The sequence below is a fragment of the Choristoneura fumiferana genome, chromosome 17 (genome assembly GCF_025370935.1).
Source record: "Choristoneura fumiferana chromosome 17, NRCan_CFum_1, whole genome shotgun sequence".
In the NCBI taxonomy this organism is placed as follows: Eukaryota; Metazoa; Arthropoda; class Insecta; order Lepidoptera; family Tortricidae; genus Choristoneura; species Choristoneura fumiferana.
Genome location: NC_133488.1, coordinates 19,638,984 through 19,666,866, shown reverse-complemented (window position 1 = coordinate 19,666,866; position 27,883 = coordinate 19,638,984). Strand labels below are relative to the sequence as shown.

Genomic DNA, 27,883 nt, shown 5'->3' with positions numbered 1-27,883 from the left:
AGCGGTTTGTGTACATAAGACATAACAAACAATATTGAGTTGGTTTCTTTCGAGCGAACTAAATTTGTCGCCTATTTCGTCCAGCTTGGCTTCGTTCTTTATACATACATGAATTATGTAAGATGCACCCGAACATTTGATATACAAGCAATGTCGTGTTCAGTTACAAAATATCCATTGTTAACGAAATAATCACTTTATTTGTAAACGGGGGTAATGAAATTTTAAAATAACCGATTGCCCAAGTTCCTCAATCCAATTGTTACCTTCGATGTTTTATTAATAAGAAAAGGGGTCGCACGCATTAATGATATTTCAGAACAACGGCTTGGGAACTTGGGATTAAGATTCTACAGGACAATGAGTTGAGGACAACTAAATCAGCGACATGATTTCATCTACAAATCTGGTTCTTTTACATTCTTCGTCGATTGTAATTTTAATTTAGGTAACTTGATAGATCACCAGAACATGATTGGTAGAATAGACTAGAAACCACCACCAGTCACACCTGTTTTTGCACGAAGCAATCAGACGTCGCAATATGCAACTATTCTTAATTTTCAAAAAATAATGCCGAATAAGATGACGTAACATACATACATCAGCTTCATACAAAAACAGGAATCACCGACAAACAAAAACACAAAGTCATTACACAAATCCCTTTACTTATCATAATCTTTTACGGCCTTGACGTCACTACCACGCCTCCATCACGCACCTGCATCAGTGGTTCCTTTATCACAGGTGTTATCAAGGCGGGCCTGCAGCACGCCTGCCCCTCGTGGAGATTGTGAGACTGTAAAGGATGTTTCAGTTTTTGGAGGCGCGACCGATATTGTGGTGGTTTTATGTTCGAAGATTATATTATTATTATATGTGCCAAGTCCAAAACGCCATGCGAGTACGAAAGATCCTTGTAATACGCAATAAGCTCTTAATCTTAGCTGTTTCAGTACTTCCATCACTTCAATTAGTTTCATACTTCGCCAGAAATCTCATCTGATAAATTTAAAAAATTGTCGGTTATGATATTATGGCATGAGCAAGAATAACGACATGGCTTGATGGCAATGCAATGACTCCTCACCAGGCAACTAAGCAGAGCGATCAATGAATCGAGTGGCAATCATTTAACTCTTGATATGAAGGAATGAGACCTTGGGCAGATATGAGTCTTGTCTTGTGTCTCATAAATGGAACAAATATGCATGCCTGTATGATTCACCCCATTGCTAGCACGATGATATAAAACTTCAGGAATAATAAAAGGAATAATAAGCATGAGCGTGATCTCATCTCTGAAAAAACAAGTCCTTTCGCTATTCCAAAGTTTAATATTTATTACCTATCGCTCCTCTTTCTATTGTAACTAAATAAAACCAATGAATGACACAATTTGGTTGAAAGTCACCACCGCGGCACCGTCCACTATAAATTGACTATAAAAGTGGGAATTTAATAGCAAACACGCGACTAGATTAGGTTTCTACCTGCTGTTATGCAGTAACCGACCTTTTGCCCTAAGAAAAATGGTGGTTTACAAAACGGTCAATCCAGCGTGCCCAGTTCGCCTTCACCTAAAATGCTAATAAACTAATCGTGAATAGCGGTACCCGCGTCTAACGGTGAAGGATTGGTAATATTTAGAATACCGTGTACCGGAAAAAAAGTAAACAATTCATTGTTAATATAGGTGGAAGGATCGGAGACATCACATCGATTTCCGCTATGATGATGTCACTGTTGAAACAGACTTGTCCTAGATCTCGTGTGAAGCTTTCCATGTCAATACTTAACCGAATGGCATAACACTCATCGACCTATTTCCTTACATAGTTTTCCTTAACTATTTGTCGTCGTCTGAGTATTTCAGTAAAACCCGTTATATTTGAACGCTTATTGAAAATTATTGTCCTAATCTTTGGGCAGAATACTTTCAGTACTCTCCTTTTCTGTGTCTTGTGTTTATTGTGTCATCCGGCAAAACCCACCGAACCACACTCGTACTTACACATTGGATGGCTGATTGAAATATTGTTATTTCCTTCGAAATAACCGCAGTGCCTAGTCTAGACTTGCATTGAGCATTTTAGGTCGTAAAACTGTATTATATTGTAAGTATATTTCAACGCTATGTTAATGATTTTATGTTATTATAACGGTGTTGGCGGGTGTTACGGTACTTTTTCAGTCAGACCTCCCACAGTTCAACTATTACTGGACTGACACCATCTTTTTTTGTTCTATCACTTTTTACGTCTCATTTGCAAAATCGATGAGTAATAAGTACGAGTTTAGTATTTACTATTTACAGATCGCTTGACCTAGTGGTGAGTTTGGTTTAAAGGCTTCTTCTTCCGTTGCTACACTTGACAGAGTGGTTGTGTTTGTCAACCTTTACCATACTTTTCATCACGTCACATTTAAAAAAATTAGGAAACCCGATGGGAATCGAGTCGTTGCAGCACTAAGCCTGATAGCAGCCTGATGCAGCACAAACTGATAGATATAGATATTCGCACTATACACTGTAGAACATGCTGATTTAAATGGGTAAATAGCTGTCACAGACATGGAGCTGTCATTTCCATTATGTTGAGGCCGGATGCTGCCGGCGCCATTGTCACCCAGCAGACTGTTCATGTAAATGGCCTAGTTAGTTGGAACTTGGAACTAAATGACAACCAAAATAAAATTTATTTCGGTTATACGTATAAGCCGATTTAGTACGTTTTGTGGTTTATTATAGACCTTCGTAAAATAACAAATCGAACAACTGACTGGTTTACAATCGTTTCACCATCAAACGTTGAAGTTATCAAACTAACATAACTTAAAATATGCCACGCTATTTGGTTTTAGATTTTTGATATTTTTGTTTATCAAAAGTTTATTGATGTGCTTCCATCATTCACAATTTGAATAAGAATCAAGAAGCCTGCGTGTGCGACACAGACGTCACACACAATACTTAGTTTACACAAATGATTGCATCTGTTTCAACACTAGGCAGCATGTAGCATCACAAGTTCGCTAATTTCACCGGCGAATGCTTGCTTCTGCCGCGCGCAATGAATTGCTCAATTGCTCCGTGATGTAATAATTTTGTGTGAACTTGGCTCAGATTGGTCGGAATTGAAATAAACAAGCCTCGTTTCGTTACGTTACGACTGCTATAACGATCTGGTTTTCATTTTTGATCGTCTGATTAAATGTGTTTTACGTTTCTACGTTACTTACCTTTTGAACAATTCGTTTTTGTTGTTTGCCATTTATCGAGGTTGTAAACTCATTACGGTTGACTCCAATCTTGTAGACTGTTAGCGATGGTAATCCTACTAATCTTCTGTAATTCCCGACCGACCACCCATAAATAATTCAAGTGCAGTCAGATACTTAAATTGAAAGTCGTTATAATAACACACAGGTTTTTCGTGAAGGGTTCGAGTTATTAGTTATTCTTTCTTGGAGCGTATTTCCGTGTTGGAACTTTCTTATCTTCAGTAAACACCGTTCGGTTGCTCGTTTTCCTTCAAACACAACTCTCACACAACAATAACAAAGCTTCTAAACTAGACATGTTTTTCATAACGACGGGTTCATCGTCCTGAGAGTATCATCATGGCACGTGTGACTGTGACTCATTATTTGCGACGAATTTTTTGTTTATCGATTTCTGTCCTAATTAAACATTGCTAAACCGTTACGTCTTGACGTCTGTAGAAGATTATCTACACTGACGAGCAAAAACAAGAGGTCGGTTACTAAAATCGCAATAGGTATTAAACTATTAAATATATTTTCTTGATTTAAAACTAAATTTAAGCTAATATAACTACGCATAAGTAACCTTAACATAAAAAATAAAACTCCTTACTAAACTCATTTTACTCGAAGAAGCTATCACAGCGGGTTTTGTAGTTATCGTCACTTTTGTAACCGACCCTTTACTTTTGCTCGTCTGTGTATTATTTTAATATTGGTATTTGAGCTGAGGCATCCGCTTAGTTATAATTATTTACAAAAGCTTCAACAGTTAATTTGGCATCCAAGTCATCTTTAGTTTTTCATTATTAACCACAGGCTTTAAAATCTTGGTGAATGCATGTTGAACAGGATAATGGGCGTTATGAGGACTCGAAGGTGACTCGAACATAATCATGACTTTTGATAGTCCAGTTTTCGTTAGTGCGCAATTATCAGTAATTTTGACAATTATCGTCGATTTCTAGATGAGATTTTGCATATGTCTTCGTGCCTTCAACTAGGATTCCGTAAGGCGCTAATGGTAACAAATCCTGAACTGAAGCCTTAAACGGCTGGTCAAGTTTCTCGATTGGGATGCACCAAAAAAATAACCTATAGTTTTTATTTTATTTTTGGAAATAATAGGATATTTTAAGATACCATTTTCATTGTTTTTGAATTTGTATGAGTATTTAATTTTTTATATTTTTTTTACGAAATACGCTGGATGACGTCACAGTGAGACAGCCTCGTTCCATTGCCTAGAAAAATTCAGGTCGTACATAACATAATCTGTGGCATTACAATTTGATAATAATTCAAGCACGGCTTAAGATAAGGTCCTAAATGAACCATGACAAATAGTTTTATTTATTTCTCTTTTTTTAGCTTCGATTATTCCTATGTTTGTTTAATGGTGTGCTAGTAAATAGATATTTTTATTTAAATCTGATATTTAAATTATTTTGTATTTACTTGTAACGTAGTAATTTAATAATTTAATTTGTAAAAATACATTGGAAATACTCTATACATTTCGGACTTTACGATAAATGACAACTGTTTAAAGCCGGGTGCGCATCATGTGATTAAAGTTCTATCTTTGTCACTATTTGCTATTATAAGCAGGACAGCAACAATTCAAACTGTCTATTTGCTTAAGAGTGTAGACCTGCTTTATAACTGCCTTTGTGACGAGACACTGCAGGGGTCAAATGAGGGTCATTACTTAAATTTTGTTTATTTAATTCAGTTTATCACATTTTTGGAATCTGATTTCTGAAAACGCTTCACAAAGCCTATTTCTTCAAATGGTTTTCGATTTATTATATGTTGTCATTTTACAATCACATTTGTTAACCTTGCTCCTAGATAAGGTACCTGTAAAATATTTAAAAACGTGGTATTTTTTATTTCTGATAACTTTAAGTGAACATTCTCAACAGGTTAACAAATGAAGTTAATTTTTAATTTATAAGATAGTCAACAATTAAGGTAATAAATAAGGTGAGGTGTAAAGATGAATAATTTATGATGTGTTTTTAAAAGTCCGTAAACATATTGTTTTGAATGCTTACGTATTTGGCAAAACAAGGTTAAAAGCGTTAATTTTTTTAGGGTTCGTACCGTACCCAAAGGGTGCCAACGGGACCCTATTACTGAGACACCGCTGTCTGTCTGTCTGTCTGTCAGTCAGTCCGTCTGTCACAGGGCTCTATCTCTTAAACCGTAAAAGTTAGACACTTGAAATTTTCACAGATAATGTATTACTGTGGCCGCTATAACAACAAATACAAAAAATGTGTTTTTTTTCCAGCGTTTTTTGGTTGCTAGGCGTTATTAGCCGTTGCTAAGGCGACCGAGTCGCGGCTAGCTATGTCGTTTGAATATTAACCTTTAAGTTTGCGATTTTAATGATATTTTATAAAAGCTTCAATAATATAATATAGTGACTGTCTGATTATGTGTTTTATTCGTTTTTGTGCAAAATTAATGAAGCAATTTATGAACTACAAACCTCAATGAATCCAACTTTGATAAAGCGCTCGCCAAATCCACACTGTACTTACTGATCACTATGTTTACCTATTGTTTTTTACACTAAAAAAATCATAAGTACTAAGTATTTAACACTATTTACAAGGTTTATAATACAGTTTAAAATTTATTCACACTAGTCGAGCTTCTTATTATATAATTACACAACATACGAAGTCCGCCGAATTTCCCGCGAATGAACCGCGATGACAGCCATTTTTTTTTGAGCTGCGTGGGGCGGGCAATGGTTTCAGAAGCAAACACCCAGAACCAAAGAGGATGAGAATTATATTTCGGCGATATTTTAGAAGCTTGCCCTGTTTGTTTACATAAATTCTATATATATAAAAATGAAAGTCCGATACATTAATTACTGACTCATCAACGCCCAGCCCAAACCCTTGAACCTAGAAAGCTGAAATTTTGCACAGAGGTTCCTTTTATGACATGTACACGAGATAAGAAAGGATTTTTTGAAATTCGTCCCCTAAGGGGGTGAAAAGGGGGGGAGAACGTTAGTATGCAAAATTGCTATTTCTAGTTGTGACTATGAAATTTGGGAAAAACATTCTTCTAAAAATATGTGAACACGTATTTCGCCATTTTTGAAAATTCTACCCTTAAAGGTTAAAAACCTGTTACGGAACCCTTTATGTACGAGTCCGACTCGCACTTGACCAATTTTTTTTGGTCTGTTCTGGTCACTACAATGTCACTCGTCAAATTTGTGAATTTTACAATTTGACCTTTAACAATGTCCGTGAACTTATATTATGTATGAAAAAATATATGGTTATCTGGAAAATACTTACTTACTTACTTAATAATACTTACTTATTACTTATAATTACTTACTTATTTACTATATATTTCAACCAAAAAAAAAAACAATCGATTAGTTCAAAAAGATAATTACTAAGTTCCAATCAATTGAGCCGTCTTTCGTAATTAGCGGAAACCAAGGAATTATACTTTATACCTACCTATTAGATACTCATAAGTGATCGCCACGGACGTAGCTATAATTTATGTACGAATCTAGAAAGAATAACGTTCTGAGGCTTACAAGAAAGTAATGGCAGCCGTGGGAAGCACGACTTCGACGTGGAACTGGAAACAATAATTTTCCAACAATAACCGTGTTTACTACGAACAATACCTAGTACCTACTTTATCGGAATGCCGATATTCCATTTGGCATACAAATTTCCGGCTTTGTCCTGAATTAGAATAAACCTGCCGACTACATTTCCGATCCACAAGTTTACCCTGCTCATATTGTTTTAACAGATGCGGAAAAGCGTAAACATGGGTTTCTTCGCAGTACCGTATCCAATTCGTGAGTGAACCAAACCCAATTTTTAACGAACACGTAACACACTTCAACTTATGTCACGTTCTTTAATGGCCAAGTATGAATCTTCGCTTCGCATTTTTTTGCATATTTTTAAACATTTTTAGCCATCTAAAACTCGATTTCGCTGTCTGTGTGGACATTAGCCAGAGCTATCCGACCGGTCTCGGATCGATTTATCTGAAAATCACGTGGGCCCCTTTCGCTTTTCAAGGTGAATTTCTCCAATAGGCAACAGAGGGAAATGTATCTTGCTGGCTAGTCTTATGGCACAGTTTTGTACGGTCCATCATGGTCGTGATTGACACTGTTTCTGCAACATTGTATTTTATGTTAGATCAAGTTATAGGCTCGTTTGTTACTGTAACATCTGGCCTGTTCATTTCTCTTTTAGGGAAATTTCTCCCTTTGATATGAACATTTTCCTACGCTAATCTTAGCATAGTTGACAATTTCCGTGCTGTTGTTCCTTTATTTTATTCTGTGCATTTCAATCAATCAAACACATCAAAGCTTACCACACGCACGCTAAAATATTTTTTACGAAATGCAAAGGTGACTTACCTACAGTTGTAAAATGTAACTGTACCTCATGGAAGCGACTTTGCTTGTACGTCGCTGCCGCTGGTGCGTGGGCGCAGCTTCGTAGCGCAGTTAGGCGCAGGTCGAGTGGAGTGGGTTTCACTTTCGCCCGCTTACGTAAAACGACCTTTTATCGACTGTGCTTTAAACGCCTCTCGTGTCGTGTTACATGGCTGACTGTATGCACTTGGTACACGTCGTTCGATTTTAATTTCTGCATTGTAGTCATCTTGTTTATATGCGCTTCTGTGAGTACACAGTACACATCTTTAACAATAGGTCAGAAATTAAAATTATCTAGACGAACTGCAATCAATTCTAAACTGAGTACTTCGAATATTGCATGTTTATTACATGTTTATGTATATTTGTATTTGTGTCGTGCTCTACAAAGACATCCGTTATCATTTAGCAGTATTTTTTGACTTTGTTATTGAATTATCAATTACGTACAACTTGGTACAACACTGAATTTGCAACTATGTTGTTTTTCTTGTCACGCGCCGCTTTCTGTTTCTGCGTAGCCGTCTAATTTACGACACTCGAGCGCAACCTGCTGCATTATTTCAATCACGACTCCACAGCGATTTTATACCTATCTCTAGGTCCATAAAGTAGGTAGACTTGTCTTTTCTAGAAGTATTTAGAAGCCATCCTTTCTATTTCTATTAGATACAGAGAGACAGGATTGATAGCTGTAACAAATGTTGATTTTCACTCATAGTTCAATATCATAAACGTGACTGATCAAAGTATACGAGTAACATTTACCTCGACGTTTCGACCACACTACAGTGTACTCGTGACCACGGCCACTGTAATGTGGTCGAAACTTCGAAATAAACATTTATTACTAGTGTGTTTAGCGTGATAAGTCCCGCTTATGATAATTAACTATGAGCTGTATGTAACAAAGTACACACAAATACGCACACGCGCCTGCACGCACACACATACACACACGCCCTTTTTCTATTTATTTTTTATTAGTATGTTAAGTATATTGTGGCATTGGTAGTATCTAATTAGGAAGGTTTAATTCTGTTTCTTCTGAACTACCTCTGTACCTATTAAGAACACTGTAATTCGTTTTTTGTTTGGAATACCAACTCGTCAGGGCGCCCAAGATACAGGCACTGCCTAGTTTGGGGCCCGCTGACACTGTATTTTATGTTACACTGTTTCTGAATCAATTAAAACTTTTCATTTCATTTTAAGTTGTTTAATTGTATTTTTTTCTCAATCTTAATAATGTTAATTTTACTTTGATACGAAACCGTTCGTAGCGATTTTGACCCGAGTTAAGCCGGGTTTTTTTCCTTGCTTTCTGCGGTGCTGAAGATGGTGAATAGCTTCATAATAAATAACAACCGCCCTAAGAAATTATACGTTCCGTAAAATCAGTCAAGTGCCTTACGATCCTTATGTGGGAGAGACCGCTTTGGCCGCCTTAAGTACGTTGTTATGCTCGTTCTGAATTCCTCGACTCACCGCCTCCTTGTCGGTTCTTGTTTACTACTTCTTGCGTGTGTTACATTGTATGTTGCTCATATAGATACTGTTCTCATGTGTACGTTTCCTAATTTTTCCTTGAAACAAGGCGTGAATTGCATGGAAATCTGATCCTTTTGACCCTTTTGACGGCTACGTGTAAACGTTATTAAGAGCGTTTATACCTGCTGAGCTGGCAACGTTGCATTTTCGTTAGTTTTTCTCGATTATTCCATAAAAATTGAATGAAAATTAATAATGTTGTCTGATAGAACACTTCTTAATATATACGTTAATGTGTCTACTCAAATAAATATTCGTTATACTTAGACTTTTATTTTCTTTAAAAACCGGTCATAAACATTAATTCGTTTTTAAGGAATATAAAAGTCTATCACGAATAATTATTGGAGTATACATTTACGTATATATTAAGAAGTGTTCTATCAGAAAATATTTTTAATTAAACTAATGCGTGATGTTTGTGTGTGTGTGCAACCAAACTAACTAACTAATGTACACTTATGATCTAGGTGTACTATAAAACTTAAATAATAAATACCTAACTATGTTTGGGTGTGGTTAACCGCGTACATAAAGGTTAAATGAGGAATTCAACAGTTTTGCTCCAGCGGTTTCCTTTAAAACTGTTAATTAACATTTTAAGACCTTTGGTTCCATAATGTTAAGCTTATAATTGTAATTTTGTGAATAATAAATAAATAAAGGCATTAATCGGCCATTGACGACTTCTCAGCTATTTTCTTAGAAAAGAGTTTTTTTGTTTCTTTTCTGCAGATATTGCTTTTACCAATGTTGGTCACGCTGTTCTGTTTAATTAAAATAAGTGTTTTGATACGATTTGTTAACATAATTAATCTGCAGCAGTATCATCTTCGCTATTGTATCTAAGATGCAATTTTCACCCCCACCCCCATAAACACTGTTTTATGACGAATAAATATTGCGCCTGCTGACACTGGAAAAGGGTAAGTAAAGCTCTATTTCTTTACAAAAACTTGCCCTTGCGAAAGAGCTGTTATAATTATAATAGTAATAGTGTAATTAGCAGATCAAATTATTTAAGACCGACCATATGCGATGTGACCGACCCAATCAAAGAGTGAGTGCGGGGTCAAAATCTGTAATGTACTTTATAATGTAACAGCGTATCGAGCAAATTGAACTCGCTTTATCGCCACCTTATCTACGAAAGAAATGGGCTGCATTCGATATGCGTACAATTTTCTGCAACAAAATGAGTTGCGAAATCACTACATCCACGTTTGTCGTTAGATGTTGGTTTACTTCTCTGCTAGAATAGGGCTGGGCTGGCAGTGAAGCCAGGCTTCCTTACGCATTTTAACATAAAGGTATGTAGTTTCGTATGTATACGTGCATTTAGTTGCCGCTGCTTTGACTTGAGCCTGGTCATGTGATGTGGTTGGAAATCCTAACGCTCGTAAAATTCTCACGAACAATTTCTCACGAAAAGATTGGCATAGCAGCGGCTGCATCATGTCAGTGTAAAAATTCAGTTACAAATCCTTAACAATATCGGAAACAGGTTATTTTGAAACAAATGAAGCATATATGAATATGATGGAACCAGTTCAGTCAGATAGACACTTAGCTTGAGATTTGATGTTTCTATCTTCGGTCGGGTAGGAAATACAAATATCAACTATTTTCTTTATTTTTCAAATAAAATGTCAAAATTAATAAAATACAATAAAAGACAACTTAAACCTATACCTCCCTTCACCCCCCTCCCCCCCTCCTCTCCTCCCTTCTCCTTTCTTTTATTTTCGTTAAATAAATTAATATTTTTGGGCTTACCGTTCCTGTTTTAATGATGATTCGTTAGTGCAATTTTAATTTAACGTCCTTGTTGTACAAAGTATGATGATTGATACGACAGCGACCACCAGAGACCTATACAGTTGCAATTACAATCTACATTGTAGCAGCCACTTCTTTGTAACCGCTTGAATGCGTCAGTTCGACGCCTTAATATGTTGCATCCTTCGTGTAACATATTAGCAGATTCCGAACGTTTTTGTTGATGTCCTTGTCGTATTATTTTCTATTCTCGATGTAGGTACAACATTGTCTTCTATAAACAGTTTGTTCGTTTATCAAGTGCTTTATTTTTATTATCAAACCTATTCATGTCGTTTTTGATATCTCTTAATTTAGTTAATTAGTACTACTTAGAGGTGCATTTCAAAATTGTCACGTGAAAAGAAGTATAACCATTGTAGTGGCGTTTCACTCTATGCGTGGCTTATTAGGAATGCTTAGTCTACTTTTTTCTCCCCCCCGTCGGTTAGGTTTCTCATCGGTGACGCTGCACTGTGCTGCACTGTGCCCAATTTACGCAAATGGTACAGTCTTAGTCCAATCAAGATGGGCTTTATGCAGTCACATATTTCTGTGTCAATTCTCTTGTCAACCGTTAACCAGGTCTACGAAATAAATACATAAGCTATCAAATCAGTTGGGTTTAATCCATTATGCCCTTAAACTTGCGGGAGGCTACTTATATACATAGTTATTTTACTGTCGTGTCTAGCCTCAATCCGGAGTCCTGCTGTATTTGGTTTGAAAGCTACCTATATTCTGTCATTTACCTAGCAATAAATTGTGAAACCACTGGCCTGGCGCAGGGAATGCTTTTCATGAAGAACCCGCCATGATCTATCGATCGCCAAGTCGGTTATTGAACCGGCAGTAAATACTCCGTTGGACTGTAAAGGTACACCTATGTGTGCCAAGCATTTCACATACAAGTCTAGACTGGCGTCTAAGCTAGGCATTCTAGGTTCTGGCAACGCGGTTACCCGGTGGCCCGTTTGCACACTTGCGTACGCAGGTTTTTGTACGCCAGTCGTTTACGGAAATGGAAATTGCGTGTTAATTGGCCAACCACGGTCCGAGCTGCCGGATAAAGACACGGACCTTGTTAGGGATTGCCAATTGTTTCTCTATGTCCTAAACCACCCACTTCTATGACTGTGCTCGAAACGTCAGTCATGCACAGTCGATAACGTATGACACGCTTTACATACTCCATTGCTCGCTGGTTACTAACTTCTGCTACACAATTTATTCAAACGCTACACCTCATTGGACGATGAATAAATTGCATTTTGATGCGAGAAAACGCGTTTGTAGTGGGGAGATGAGTTCTATTTTCAATTCTGCGAAGGGCGGGCAAGCGAGGCGATTCAGCGAAGCAAGTGATGTTAGTTAAGTTATTCAGCCTTCTTGCAAACTCGAATCGAGCAGACAGCGAGCTGCACCTGCTATACTACTTAGTATCGTGATCGTGTGCTTCTAAGATAGTGGTTGTCTTCTCGTTAAATCATAAATTTGCATTTATAACAAGTGTGTGTTAACTTCAAATGGTGCCATGTTCTGAATTACAATAATATTTAGTACGAGTACTAACGTTTGGCATGAAAAACGATTCCCTTATTATACGTGTGGCGTCAATCGAGTAAACATCTGTTCTATTCATAGCTGAACTGACTTAGTTGCAGTGACATCACAGTACTTACCCAGAGGTTTCTTCCACAATTATAGTGGCGCGTATGCCTCATCAATCTACGAATTTATTTGTTTACCATGTTTGATAACATCAACAGACGTGAGGTGCCGTTTATAGCCTCCGGGAAAACTGCCATCGATTTGGGTTATCATTATCAACACATACTTGTCTGATTCAATCAGATCTAAGATCGCTATCAGTCGATCATATTTGTCGTCGTTTATTTTTATTAGATGTCTAAATCTTGATAAGAGGTCACTGCTTCGTTTGTCTTTATTTGTAGAGACAATAAAGTCATCCCGCCGCGGATCAATTCGACGATAGTCAATCGTCTATTAGCAATTTCAGTGTCGAGTAAAACGATTATGTTGATTAACGTTGCATTGCATACTTACAATGTCGATCAAGTATATAAGTGCTTGATCAGTTTTTATGACTATTCTATATCAGAAAAAAAAAAGTTTTAGGTGAAAATTTTCAATATTGTAAGCCGTGGAAATGACATTGAGATTGAATTGAACCTTAGAGTGGTAAAGGAATTTAATGGCCGACTGTACATACTCCATTTTTAGTTGAAACTTTGATAAATTTACTTTTACTTTTTTTTTTATTGTCTACCTGAATTTTTCTATTTTTGTAATGTCTCTGTACTGCTTTTGGTGATCAATAAAGAATATTTGTATTTGTATTTTTGTTTGTATTGTATTGTAAATTTACATTTTCAAATGCCCTGTAAAATCACTGTAGTATCCATTCTTTCCTTTTTGAATTTATATTTAACAAGTACGACGGAAACGGTTGCTGCTTGGAAGTTGTAACGGAAGAATCAAATTTTAGTTAAATTACTGACTTTATGGTTATCTCTTACGCGGTGGAAATATCAAAGCTCTTTAATTAATTAGCTACACTAACTTGCTTGAGTGACGCCTCAATCAATCAATCCCTAAATTAATGATGCTGGAGAAAAATCTGCATATGCCTTTAATTGATTTGCGATAGTACGCTACAGTTGCTTTCACACCACCAACATCAACTTTCAGCTTTTCATTACTGGTTACCAATTAATTATGACCTTTAATTTTAGCTTCTCTTCAGGTCTGATCATTGCATTGATTGAAATGGCATTGTGCACTTTGCTCCGTCCATCGAGCTGAATTCAGATAAACGCCGTTGTCACGATAATTGCGACATAGCAAAACACCTTGAACACTGTCGAAGACCAGCGAAGTTTTCACGGCATCGTTACGGTTATGTTTTTGCTATTCTAATGGCTCTATCATTACCAGTCGGTTGCCCTGACCGCTTTTAAGGCGAGTTTTCACCGCACAGTTCCCGTGGAAGATGGCTGCGGCTGAGGGTGTTGACCCGGCGCTTGTGCAAGCCGATGCCCGAGTCAAGGTTGGCGCCTTGGCGCTACATGGACGCCAAAACACGGCTTAGAGACCTCGCAATGCTCGCATTATATCAATTAGATTATACTTATAATAACATGTAGAGTACATCGACCCCTGTGTAGTTTGAGGCAAGTTACAGCGAAAATCAATTCAAACTAAGTGACTTACGAAACTTGATGGAGTTTCGACATCTGATAACAAGTAACACTAGATCTTTATCGTGGTTTCTGTAACGTTCCATGCCATTTGTCACTCAAGTTTAACATCTGAGCCCGTAAACAATTTTACAGTTGCACGTTTTTACAGTAACAAGCGTTCGTCCTTATCTTGTTTATTCTTTACTGCTTGAAAACTTGTGACTAAGTAAGAAGGGCCCAATAACTTCAAGGGCCTACGATTATTTTGAAGCACGCGTTTGCCCTAACCTAATACCCTATTAACCGTTATATATCGGTATATTATGCAAGCGTGAGCGCAGGTGTCGCAACCGATGCGGTGATGGCCTGACCGCGAGATTTCTATCGTATGGTCGAACTGTGTCCGTCACGACGATTTAAGTTGTCGTTGTCCTCTTTCGCCGAGGTCGTTAACCAGACAAAGGTCAATAAGGAATACATTAAATTCATAATTGTTCCAAGAACAAAATGCTTTTCTGGCGACAACAGCAATCGGAGTTTGTTGTTTTCTTCGATCAATTGACATTTCAATTGCCTTTATTGCTAAAGATTCTCCGAACTTTGGAATGGCTAACGACTCGGTGTCGATACTGGTAGAATCAATAAAGGCCTATCAACGTGGCCATCTACAAAAGTCACATGTTGTAGAAATAAATCAAAAGTGGTCGTGAGTCAGTGTGCTGGGTTGTGATTGGCCGCCGGGACGCAGGGCGCGCTGGCCAGCTCAGTCAGAAGCGACCTTGTAAAGCCGACACTTTATTTAGTGGCTACTGCTTCGGCATAACAATATTTTATTACACATGGATCATTGTTATTGCGATGTATAAATATCGGTTGTTGTTAAAATTCTTCGACAACTTAGCGTAATTATTGTATGCACTCTGAGTTATAAATTATTTGCATACGTATCTGCTCCTTCATAGTAAAGGTCACGTTTGCATAATAATGATACTAATTATTTCAAAACAAATGCAACGCAAGCAAATTTTGTAATTACCTTTGCTTAGAGAGACCATTTGCGCGTAGCCTAGCGTATCTTATCAAATTAGATACGCAATTGCCACGTAGTGCATCAAATGATGGTACCTACTTACATGCGATGCGGTTGCTCCGGCGGTGTCAATGGCCACTCAATGCCAGCGCAATCGATGTGTGCCATCTGAATGCATTGAATGCATCGCCTATCTCGTCGCAGTCTCCATCAAAGCGCCATCATCACTAACCTTGCTTGGCCGTTACATCATTAGTGTTTGATGCAGACTGTTAGTTTAAGAATAATCCGGACATTAATTCTTACTCGTACTTATTAGAAAAGAGGAGCAGTAAGTCTCCTTCTCTTCGTTAATGGCGATTATTTATGTTTGTTGTCGCCTCTAAGATTTGTTATGTTGCTAAGAACGACGGGCTCTATGTTACTATCGCGTTACTTTATAAGCGGACCAGGAAAAACCTTGGGAGTAGGTATTTGGCTGGATTAGATTGTCTAAGTATTTGGTTGCAAATGTTGCAATCACATTTGATACGAAGCAGACGTACTATGTTACTCGAATTACATTTATTTTCTTAAGACGAACTGGTGCTTGTAAATCTAAAGCTTCTAAAGAGCCCAATAGGTCTAGCTCGGGAAATACATGTAAGACGTTGATCTCATGAATTGATGATTTGTTTTTGGCGTTAGTTGAACATTTTAATCATCGTATTCATAAGTCTGCTGATCAAATAAACAATGGATATACCAACATGTAGCTCGATATTCGATTATTCCGACCGTTGTCTTCTATTAAGCCGAGTTTAGACTTGCAAGAAAAATCGTGCAAGTTGCATTACATTGCGGCGCTCGATTGACCACTACAAATTCGTTGGCTTTTCGCCCTCGCAATGCAATGCAACTTGCACGGTTTTTCTTGCAAGTCTAAACTCGGCTTTACTGCTAGTACCTACCTTAAGACCGGTTTAGTCCTGCAACAAAAATCGAGCAAGTAGCTATACATTGCAGCGCTCGATTGACCACTTCAAACTCCGTCGCTTTACGACCTTGCAATGTAGGTAATGAAACTTGCATGAATTTTCTTGCAGGTCTCAACTGGGTTTAAGTAGTACCTAGACGTTGAAACTGGACACACATTCGTTTTTCAGTTTACGAGTGTTGTTTCTGTTCCGTGGTGTTTACTTTTATTCACGTCGAATGGTTATTTTTATCTTACGTCTATTTTAATCTGCGTCGCGTTTGTAAATTAATGTGAAGATTACTGTGAAGGTTGTTATCCTTAATTTTAAAGACGCCGGCTTTTCCTCGTTATGAAGGCCTTCCACAAATAAGTTACAATTTAAATAGACCTTATTATTATTTAGTTATCGTAATCTGTGTATCTTAAGGAATGGAATTTAATTTAGAAAAGCTCATTTTTATATCAGCCAAACACGAGATATGGCGAAATTGATGATAATATAGAATGCGACTGCGAGACTAATTGCATTTGATATGGGTTGACAATAATATTTTGCTCCATTATCAAATTCGTTTGTTGAAATCTCAAAAATAAAGGAATTTATTTTTTAGCATAAAACGAAATTATACTTTTCTAATTTAGTCAGTACTAGTAGCCACTTCAAACGTTCATCTTACTTCATAAAGAGCCAAGTTTTTCCTTGTCATGCAAATGCTTGCGGTGGCAGACACAGACAGTAGGTAGGTATCATTTGTTGGTTTTTTGTGTTTAGAGATCAATGCCGCCGACAGTCGCGTCCATTGACCTGCCGGAGAAATATCGATTGATAGCCCAACCGTTTAAATATCTGGAAGACTAATTTGAATGGTCGAATTGTGCTGTCGCTTAGTGAATTGTACATTAGCACGACTGGAAAAAACTTACAGTAATCGCTCGAGCACTGATTCCTGTTTAGCTGTAGAGGTACTCTTTGCTAGCAAAGACCTCTGGCTAGCAGAGGCCGCTGTAGGCGTCCGTCGTTTTCACCGGACAATGGACCGTTTTTTTGCCGGACTTGCGGTATTGTGTGGCTTCGTCGCCCGACAAGTGTCCGGTGCATCAGGTGCATGTCATACATTCATTGTAAGCCAAATAACATCGCAAGTCCGGCACAAAAAACGGTCCGTTGTCAGGTGAAAACAACGGACGTCTACAAGCGACCTAATGCCTCAGATCGTAAAGGTGATAGGCATAATAGACAAATAGTTAGAACCATTTTTTTGTCTAAACTTAAGTCCCTAAATGTACGTAACTCAGTCAACTCACAAGTCAATTTATTACGCAAATGTTCGGCATTTGCGATAAGGCGTGTCAAATGTCATCAGTACGACTACCATGAGTTTACAGTGACCGTACTCGATAGCGACGGCGTAAATTATTTGTATGGAGAATTGTACAGTGCCCTTAGTGTAAGTTTTCGGTTACAAATTGGTATGGAAACACGAACATAGCAAACGTTCCGCTAGAGGCGCTGTTCGTGGTGGAAACCATACAAATTGAGATTTTAACGCGAACGCGATCGAGACTTATTTTGTAACCGAAAACTTACACTAAGGGTACAGCGCCTCTACAAATAATTTACGCCGGCGCTATCGAGTACGGTCACTGTAAACTCATGGTAGTGGTACTGATCGGTATTTCAGCTGACCTTTAACTCGACACAATTTAACGAACTACCCTGCAACATAGTATAAAATGTATAAGCTACGTTTTACAATGTCACGCGCCGTTTACACTCTCGTAAGAGCATGATGAGTGTAATTCAATCGCTTCCTTTCGGATTCTCAAAGTTTACCGTTCTCAGGGTAAACACAGGATAAGATATTGCAGGATACGTTCGCATTGCTAAGTCGACGCATTGTCGCGTAGATTTAGCATTTTCAGCGTTTCGCACGATTTTAACTAATACCGCTACATAATAAACCATTTAATTTATGTGTACATAACAATACACACATGTTTATCAAATGAAAGGATGTAAGGGCCTAAACAAATAATATTTTTGCTATATTTGTCCTTAATGGTAATGATGCGTTTCATTCGCTCGAGTTGGTATATATATACCTATTTTCTGTGCCGCATGTGAAACAAATTAAAATGCTATATTAAACTAAAAACTGTTGCGGAAATGATTTGATTTTGTGATGATAGTTTGCTGGGCCCGCGTGGCAACTACGGCCCAAGCCCTTTCATTCTGAGAGGAAGCCTGTGTCCAGCAGTGGGACGTATATAGGCTGGGATGGATGGATGGAGTTTGCAGATATGTTAACTCCGTGATTATATAATTATTATTAAATATCGTTTAGGTATACTATACAGGTATTTGATAAAGTGTGGTAATCTTTGACCTAAGGATAGACGGCAATTGGAAATGTTCTAAAGATTTTTCTAGAAAAGGCTGTTCTAGAAAAAGTCTAAACATCGGGTTAATGGCGATCCCTTATGGTGTCAATTGTGGAAGAATACTGACTGTGTCCAAACAAAGATGAGCGAAGTATTACCTATATTAGTTATATTACTTTTGGTTTATTCGCGAAATAGGTACCAAACAAAACCGATTTGTATAACTTAAGACAGAAGTAATTGGGCACGCTTCCTTGTATCCTTAATCAAAATTCTCATGGTATCTCGTCAGTGTATCTCGTTGAATATTGTGCCACGTATAATAATGTATGTGTTTATTGTTTTTGTACCCTAGTCCTACAAAGTATATGGCCAGGCTTTTTAAGAAGTCCAGTCACACAAGTAAATCGGTCAGTCCAACGAATAAGTTCTTTCGACACGTGTTTGTGTACAGTCAGCAACAAAGATATGAATACAGCCAAAGTGCCAAAAGTATGTATACCTACAGGACTTTATTGTCCGAACATTAAGGTCGTGTATACACATATTTTTTGCACTTTAGATGTATCCATATCTTTGTTGCTGACAGTACAACCAGGAAGTATATCCTTCCCTACCCTATCATCTTTATTTGTTGTTATAATAGTCCAAGTAAGTAATACACACTAAAGACTTCAAATGTATATCTATAAAAAAGAAAATATTTAAACAAAAAAGACAGAAGTTGTACTATCTTTTAGTGACTTTTGGTTTCTCGCGGTGGTAGTTCTCCTTCGGCCTACAACACTTAGACTAAATAAACACATAGAATAGATTTATACTTATAGTTCTTCTTTTTCTTAAATTTAAGAGCTACGCTCTTGTCGGTGGAGTAATCGCCACTCCGCACGGTCTTAGGCCAGCTCTTTAACTTCTTGTAGTTGACTAAGCGAGTAGGACGTTATTCCGTTTCGATATGTAGGTAATACATACTGCACATGCCTAGGTATAAATAACGTAACCAACTTATAACAGAAAACTCCAGACATGTCATATCCAAGTTTAATGTCACTACTGAACCGATTATTATTTATTAAACATAACTAAGAACTACCGCAACGAAACTAGCTTTCACGTAAAAATCCCGCATTGAAATAGGTCCATCATCCTAGTGCTACGAGTTTCCTCGAGTGCTACGATGCTACACAGATAGACACACTCTTAGACAGACTCTTACCTATACGTCGTCGGGGATTAAAATGAGTAACAAGCGCACACACTCGCAAACTTTTGCATTTATTAGTAAAATTTAAATAGTTTATTCAAGACCTTTTCATGTTAATTTTTCACCTTCCTATGTAATTACTTTATAATTTGTATACAAATGGGCAATGGACGTCAATTGATTTTCTGGACATGTACAGGGTGTCTATAAGGGGGTATAAAGGGCACTTACAAGATTCTGATAAGTAACAGGCAGCCTCCTTTAGTCTTGACTCTTACTTAAGTTGTATCTGTAAGGAAATACGGAGAGAAATAACACGTCTGATGATACTTCCGTCTTTATTACTGATTAATTTAATCGTTAACCAGCCTCTCTTCTTTCCAGATGTTGCAGGAGAAAAGGCTCTGCATCCTGGGTGCGGAGCTGTCTGAGCTGCACATCTTCGAGCGGCTGCTGCGGTTCAGCGGCGCGCAGTTACGGCTGCTGCAGTGTTTCCAGGTCAGTGCGTTCTCCAGGGCCTCCAGGATTAGTCTCCAGGTGTTGCAGAAGGGGTTCTACATCAAGGGCACAGAGTTGCCTCAGTCGCACATTTTTGATTGGCTACTGCAATGCTTCCAGGTCACCGTGGAATCCAGGTCTAGTATTCAGGTGTTGTAGAGCGGGGGGTTAGAAAACCGTAGATAGCGTTCTGATTTGTGCAAGCAAATATTCGAAGTTCACAACGCGCCTACAAAGTTACAAAGAGAAAAAAAAAACTACCTACCTACCTACAAGCAATGTAGCGTCGATCTTTGCTACAAATTGACTGGGGCCTGGGGCACGTCAGAAATTTGCATACCAAATCTTGATAAATAATCACACTTTCTAGCTACATTGTATTTGATTTACCTTCATTATGTTTACATGCGACATGTTATCGATTTGTAACATGCGTTTGCAACATTGTTTCACAAAGTAACAATTTTTATCGATACAAATTATGTGTAATGAAATTTCTTAATTGAGTTAAAAGTTCAGTCCAACCATAATATTAAATTCATCTGATAAGAAGAAACGCCTAATACACAAAATGCTATATATAAACCGAACACTATAGGCGTTACGCTTAGACGCTTACGGGCGGTTCACACAAAGACAGACGCGGCAGCGGCACATTTCGTGGATAGATTACTTCAACGAGTCTTTATTTGATTCGGTGTGAACTGACCCTAAAATTATGTCCAAAATTATAAATTTATAAATGCGCTAACTTTTATTGCTGCAATTAGCGCTCGTAAATGAATTAACTTGATGGACTTGCAAGATTCATTTTGTACCTAATTAAAGAAAAACATGTATCAATAATTGCCATGATTATTCATTGTTTGGACGTGTAGCTAAATTTGTTTGTTTCTCATTAAATTTACGCCGACAAAAAACAACTTACGCCGTCCAATGTTCACGTGTTCTATAATTACAAAATGTAACGAGTATTCCGTACATTATTTACTAGGGTATTTTTCTTTATTCTTTACACTGAACCGCAGTGATCATAGATTCCACTGATTAGAGATGTGCCGACTAGTCGGGAAAGCCGACTATCCGGCCACTTTCGTAGTCGGCGACTAGTCGGCGAATAGTCGGCAAAAAGCGCCGACTATCCGGCTTCTTACTTTGTACGTATATTTCAGTAAAATATTTATTTTCATGTAGGTATAGGTATAGTAGGGAATTACATTATATAAAAACCTTAAGCTGTTAGTTTTTGTAGTATTTACTGTTTTTCCTTGCCCACACGAGAAATTATATTTTGTCATTAGTTATACCTACTTGACTTTACGGGAATCATTGTCTAATTGTTCAAAAAATCCTCACACGAGACTTTCTGTTTGACATCATCATGTCAGCCGAAAGACGTCCACTGCTGGACATAGGCCTCCTCCAAGGCTCTCCACTCAGACCGGTCTTGTGCTTTCCACATTCACCGCGATCCTGCGATCTTAACCGGGTCGTCGCTCCATCTTGTTGGAGGCCTACCGACACCTCGTCTCCCGGTCCGCGGATGCCATTCGTGAACCTTCTGACCCTATCAGCCATCAGTTCTGCGAGCAATGTGCCCTGCCTACTGCCACTTCAGTTTCGCAATTCTTCGGGCTATGTCGGTAACCTTAGTTTTACTGCGGATATCATCATTTCGGATTCTATCCCGCAGAGAAACCCCGTGCATAGCCCTCTCCATAGTTTTTAGTGACTTTGAGCTTCCTCATGAGGCCCATCGTTAGCGACCACGTCTCAGATCCGTAAGTGATCACGGCAACACACATTGATCAAAGACTTTTGACTTCAAACACTGCGATAATTTGGAAGAAAAGACACTGCGAAGCTTCCCGAACGCTGCCCAGCCGAGTCGGATTCGACGAGTGATCTCTTTCTCGAAATTGGATCTACCTATCTGGACCGTTTGTCTCAGGTATACATAGTCGTCAACAACTTCGAGCGCAGAGCCTCCGACTATTACGGAAAATAGCACAACATGGACATTAGACATGACTTACGTCTTGTCTATGTTTATTTTCAGGCCAACTCGGTCGGAAACTGCTGTGGTCGGCGAGCATAGCACTGAAGTCCTCCATGGTCTCTCAGCCATGACTACAATATCGTCGGCGAATCGATGGTGATTAAAGTACTCGCCATTAATGTTGATGCCTTGTCCTTCCCAGTTCAGAATCTTAAAAGCATCCTCCAGTGCGACAGTGAACAGTTTCGGAGAGATCACATCTCCTTGTCTGACTCCCCGCTCCGGTCCGAGGAACAGGCGTCGTGCTCTAGTCCGGTAGTCGGGCGGACATAGTGGCGTTTTCGTACAGACACTTCAATACTTCGATATACCGGTAGTCAACTTGGCACCGCTGGAGAGCCTGCAGCACAGCCCAAGTCTCGCTCGATCCAATCGAAGGCTTTCTCGTAGTTTACAAATGCAAGGCAAAGGGGGAGGTTATACTCTTCGGTCTTCTGTATAACCTGCCGCAGCCGCAACGCATGTATGTGGTCTACGGGCCTTTTCGGATGCCGTTCTTTTTGACATGAACATGATTAATTTTTTTTTTTTAGCTCTTTCACTTTAATGATCAATAATAGTAGGCATTATTTTTACACAATATTTTATTCACAAATACACCGCTTTGTTAGATACAAAAGCAAAAATCTAGAAATAAAATAAACACGTTCCGACACGCTTACAGGCGTCGGTTGCGACTTGCGCCCAAATCAGCTGGTTAACAAAGCGTCACGGAAATCCCCGAAGCTGTGATCGGCTTGGCCGACTAGTCGGCCGATTAGTCGGCTTCTTTACAACCGACTAATCGGCTAGTCGGCTAGTCGGCCAAAGTCATGATCGGCACATCTCTACCACTGATATAAAATGCTCTGCTCCTGTAGCCAGAATAATTTAGGAAAAAAGCAATCCCAAACTTTTTCTAATGATACATTTTTGCGAGCGTTGCCGTAATAAAACCAGCTATTATATATATAAATTGAAACTGAGATTCAAAAAATAGGGTAGTTCTGCATCTTCATCGGACAGCTCATATAAATTGTGATAAAAAGGTATGATTTGACCAGACCTGGGGACACGGAAAGCACCACATATTATGACAAGTTCCTTACAGTTCGAAAGTTCTGGTTGGCTGCTTGCTGTGTTCCTTCATTTACACACAATGGGAACAATTAGGACGATCAGCCATTTTACAATACAATACAGAATAATATAATTAAGTAACTTTTATTTACAATAATAGTTTATTTATATCAGATAAACCTTGACTTTGTCTTCGTTCTGCCACTTGTGACGCAAAAGTTACGAGTACCTACTATCATTTTTAACCGACTTCAAAAAAAGGAGGAGGTTATCAATTCGGTTGTTTTTTTTTAAATGTTAATGTTTGTTACCTCAGAACTCCGTCATTTATGAACCTATTAGGAAAAAAAAAATTTTTTTTTGTTCGTCTAGGAATGCTTTCAATTAGGTCCCATAAGCACCAAATCAGGATCTGATGATCGGGTCCTAGGGAAATTGAGGGAACTCTTCAAATATTGTAGGAACGCCTATTATGATGATGAAGACCAAATTTGACCAATGGAGCGACTACTCAATAACAAGTACTTCCCGGGTTGAATTTCAATTACTTTAACGCACTTGCTAAGCAATTTAAGCTCATCGTAATTCATTATGGTGATGTGAGTGATGAAGCACCAGGACTCCTCAATAATGAACGTCTCAGCATCGGAAAAAGCAATATTTCGTAAAAGGTGACGAGCAGTTGACATTAAACTATTGTATCTTAAAATATTTTTAACGAAAAATAGAACCGACTACAAAAAACCATGAAAATATTTTTCTACCAGTCTGAAGTCGGTGCCTCAGCACGAGCCAGCAGGAGTGATCGAAGCCCAATATACTCGTATAGTTGTAGGTGAGGTAGACGATTATTGGTCCACCCCTGCTAGCTCGTGCTGAGGCACCGACTTCAGACTGGTAGAAAAATATTTTCATGGTTTTTTGTAGTCGGTTCTATTTTTTGTTAAATAAAAAAATATAAGTAAAAGCAACTGTCACTGTCACTGAAGAAATTTACAATTATGAAACTTTGTTTTACGCGCTGCTTAGCTCGATGACGGTTAAATTGAAATTTCGCGATTTTAATCAATGCCATGAAGCCGTGGTGGCCTAGTGGTTTGACCTATCGCCTCTCAAGCAGAGGGTCGTGGGTTCAAACCCCGGCTCGCACCTCTGAGTTTTTCAAAAACATCGTGAGGAAACCTGCACAAACCTGCGAAGCAATTTAATGGTGCGTGTGAAGTTCCCAATCCGCACTGGGCCCGCGTGGGAACTATGGCCCAAGCCCTCTTGTTCTGAGGGGAGGCCTGCGCCCAGCAGTGGGACGTATATAGGCTGGGATGGATGATGGGATGGAATCAATGCCATGGAAAATCCGCAATTACATCGTGGTGTTCATTTGGATTTTTTAGATTGTGTGAAAGCCACGCTATAAAATGTCACGTTTCTACTTTGTATCCATACCAGTTGAGAGTTCGGGATTTTAAATGCTTACCAACAGATCTCGTGGGAATATAGGGATAATAGTCTAACCAACTAAAAGTTGGAAAACCCCCGACTTTGTCACTGCAAAGTTCAATATCTCAAAAACGGCTGAACTGATTTTGATAAAACATGTCTGAGAACCAACGCTAGCAAATCTCCACCCGTTAAAGAGCTACGATGCCACAGACAGACCGACAGACACACAGACACAAAGGGGGTTAAAAAGGAGCCATGAGTTAGGTATTCCCCGGAAATAGCTATAAAACTACGTACCGTACCAGATTTCGTCGGAATCAGTCCAGCTGTTTTAGTGTGAAAAGTAACAAATTCACCCGCTCGTGCTCAAAAACTTTCGCATTGATAATATTAGTAGAATGCAGTCGGTATAAATTAGTGAATAGATAAATGGGGAACTAAAAAAAAAAGAGTCAATTATGTCATCAACGGATGTGCTATAATTTCTAAAACATCTCGACTCTATTTCCATATCACTCATCGTTGTCCCAGTTTGTTATTAATAACACTTCCTTTTTTCCCACGGAACCTAAATATCACTATTATTTTTAGAATAATGTAGTTTGTATAATTCAATCCGCCCATCATTTTCTCGGTCTCTGAATAAGAAATTGAAGGGCTTTAAATGTTTTATTTCATTATCATTACCTGCATTTGCATTGGACTTTGGAAGATGTACTACGTACGGGGGAGTGTAATTGGCAGCTGACTCGTTGTCTTTGATATAATTAACATATTCAGTCACAGAATCTTGTTCGAACGTTTTTCCTATTTTATAGACATGACAAAAGTTGAATCGTTGTTATATTTTTTTTGTTTAATTATGTGCCTGTCCAACTTTTACTCATTCAAATAATACGTAATTAAGTTTGATGACTACATGTCCACTGAAAAGAAGCTTCTGATTTTTTCCGTTTTTGACCCATTTACTAAAGAACAAGATGAAGAGTAATAACTTCCCCAATCCCCCTGCAATGTGTGTCTATGGGCGGTGGTGAGGTGATCTCTTACCATCAGGAGACCCACTTGCTCGTTTGCCATCCAGTCGAATAATAAAAAAAACTTGTCAAAAATGAAAACAAAACCTGAACACAAATTGATAGTGATCAATCTCTGAAATTTAAGTTTCCATTTTTTTAATTCCCGACGCAAAAAAGAGGAGTGTTATTGCTACGGTTTTACAGGTAGATTTTTTCATTAAATGTTTGAATGCTTTACTATGTACGTACATCTGATTGAGGTTAGTTTATATGACAAAGCACGCATCTCGAAATCATAATGAAACTGGGTTCGTTTCCCGACCCCAGCTAAACTTTTCCGATTATATGTCTTCTAGTTTCGATATGATAAGAATTAAAATCAAATAACACTTGACTCGGACCAGTTTATTCTTGTGTTGTAAGTTTGTGTTGTTTGTTTACAGGCGGTGATAGAGCACGGGTCAAAGCTGTCTGCAGAGTTGGCAACAGGATACCTCAATCGCTGTGGTGATGAGACCAAGTCCAAAGACGGCCTCATACAGCTAGGACTAAGGCTAGGTCAGTACTACAATGGCGCGGTTGCCCCAGCTCAAAGGACTGGGGCCACCGGGGAGCGTCATGGTTGAATGTCCGCGATCCCATGGCGCCCCCATAACGGCAGAGTGGACAAACGCCCGATGTGTTTTTAGTGGGTATGCTAAATTAAAGAGAGTCCCACATAACTTTCCACGGAAAGTATGCACAAAGCATTTTCACATCGTAAAAAAAGGTCAGTACTTAAACCAATAACCTAATCTTTCCTTCTCGAATCAATTTTGTTACGCCCGTTTTCTCATGTAGACACGGATTTGAAAAAGTGAATTACCACAATCTCATCTTCGGCCAATGTTCTTACACATCCCACTGCTAGGCATAGATCTCTCAGATTGGGAAGGCTTAGGCTGTAGTTCCAACGCGGGTTCAGTGCAGAGTGGGGCGTCACATACATCATTAAATTGCTTCGTAAGATATATACAAATTGCTTCACCGTATGATGTTTTCCTTCTTCGAAAACCTTATGATAAAAGTCAAGTGTAATTTCGCGCGTATATTCCGAAAAACTGAGATGCAAGTTCTCGTTCGAACTCAGGATCCTCTGCTTGACATGCTATAAGTCAAACCATTATTGGTACATTGCAACAATAATCGCTACCACAATCGGGACTTATCACGCTAACAAATAAGTTAATTACCTCAACGTTTCGACCACATACTTTGGCCGTGGTTGCGATAGACCACGCGAGTGGTTATGGGTGAAAAATCACGAAATTTTAAAACATTGTAACAATAATCATAATCATGTAATGGTAGCCAACCTAACGTTATTCAAAATTAATTTATTTCGTCAAAAGATCGGGAAGCAAGACTTGTTCGGTCTCATAATATTCCGTACAAATTGTTCGCACAAACAAATGATATAACGAATTAGTTGGCAACAGAGTAGAGTATATTATAGGTATCTGACCTTGCCGCGCCACGCCCGTGCCAATGTCTCGCGGAATGACAAACAAAACCCTCGTTTCCTTGACTACGGTGAAGAGAGAAGAAACTCTCCGTCCCACCTAAAGCATTGTTCCTCTCACACACGGAATAAAAATTCGAAACAATTATGTACAAGCGTTCGTCGTTTAATTAATGAAGATAAAACACACTTGGGTGAATGAAGAATGTTTAATTATAGATAAGACTTATTTCCCTGCTGGTATATTTTGGGATATAGGGCTCTACTTGTTCCAACAAGTAGAGCCCTATATCATGGACATCAGGGTTAAGCAAACCTTTTTGATATTTTAAGCTTCTGCGTCACCAGTACTGTGTCAATTTGATCATTGTTATCTTATGTGGCCGTAAATGCTTTATCCTTTTTTCACCCATGGTGGGAGATTGTATTCAA

At 38.4% G+C, this 27,883-nt stretch overlaps 1 protein-coding gene across 1 annotated transcript in view; it reads left to right on the top strand.

Moving 5' to 3' along the window:
• The window catches only part of Pat1 (Protein interacting with APP tail-1), a 46,928-nt gene that overhangs the window by 6,322 nt on the left and 12,723 nt on the right, over positions 1 to 27,883 (top strand). Inside the window, exons 2-3 of the mRNA XM_074100288.1 lie at positions 20,260 to 20,373; positions 26,394 to 26,508. Coding sequence (XP_073956389.1) covers positions 20,260 to 20,373; positions 26,394 to 26,508 — 229 coding nt within the window. The remainder of the gene's footprint in view (positions 1 to 20,259; positions 20,374 to 26,393; positions 26,509 to 27,883) is intronic.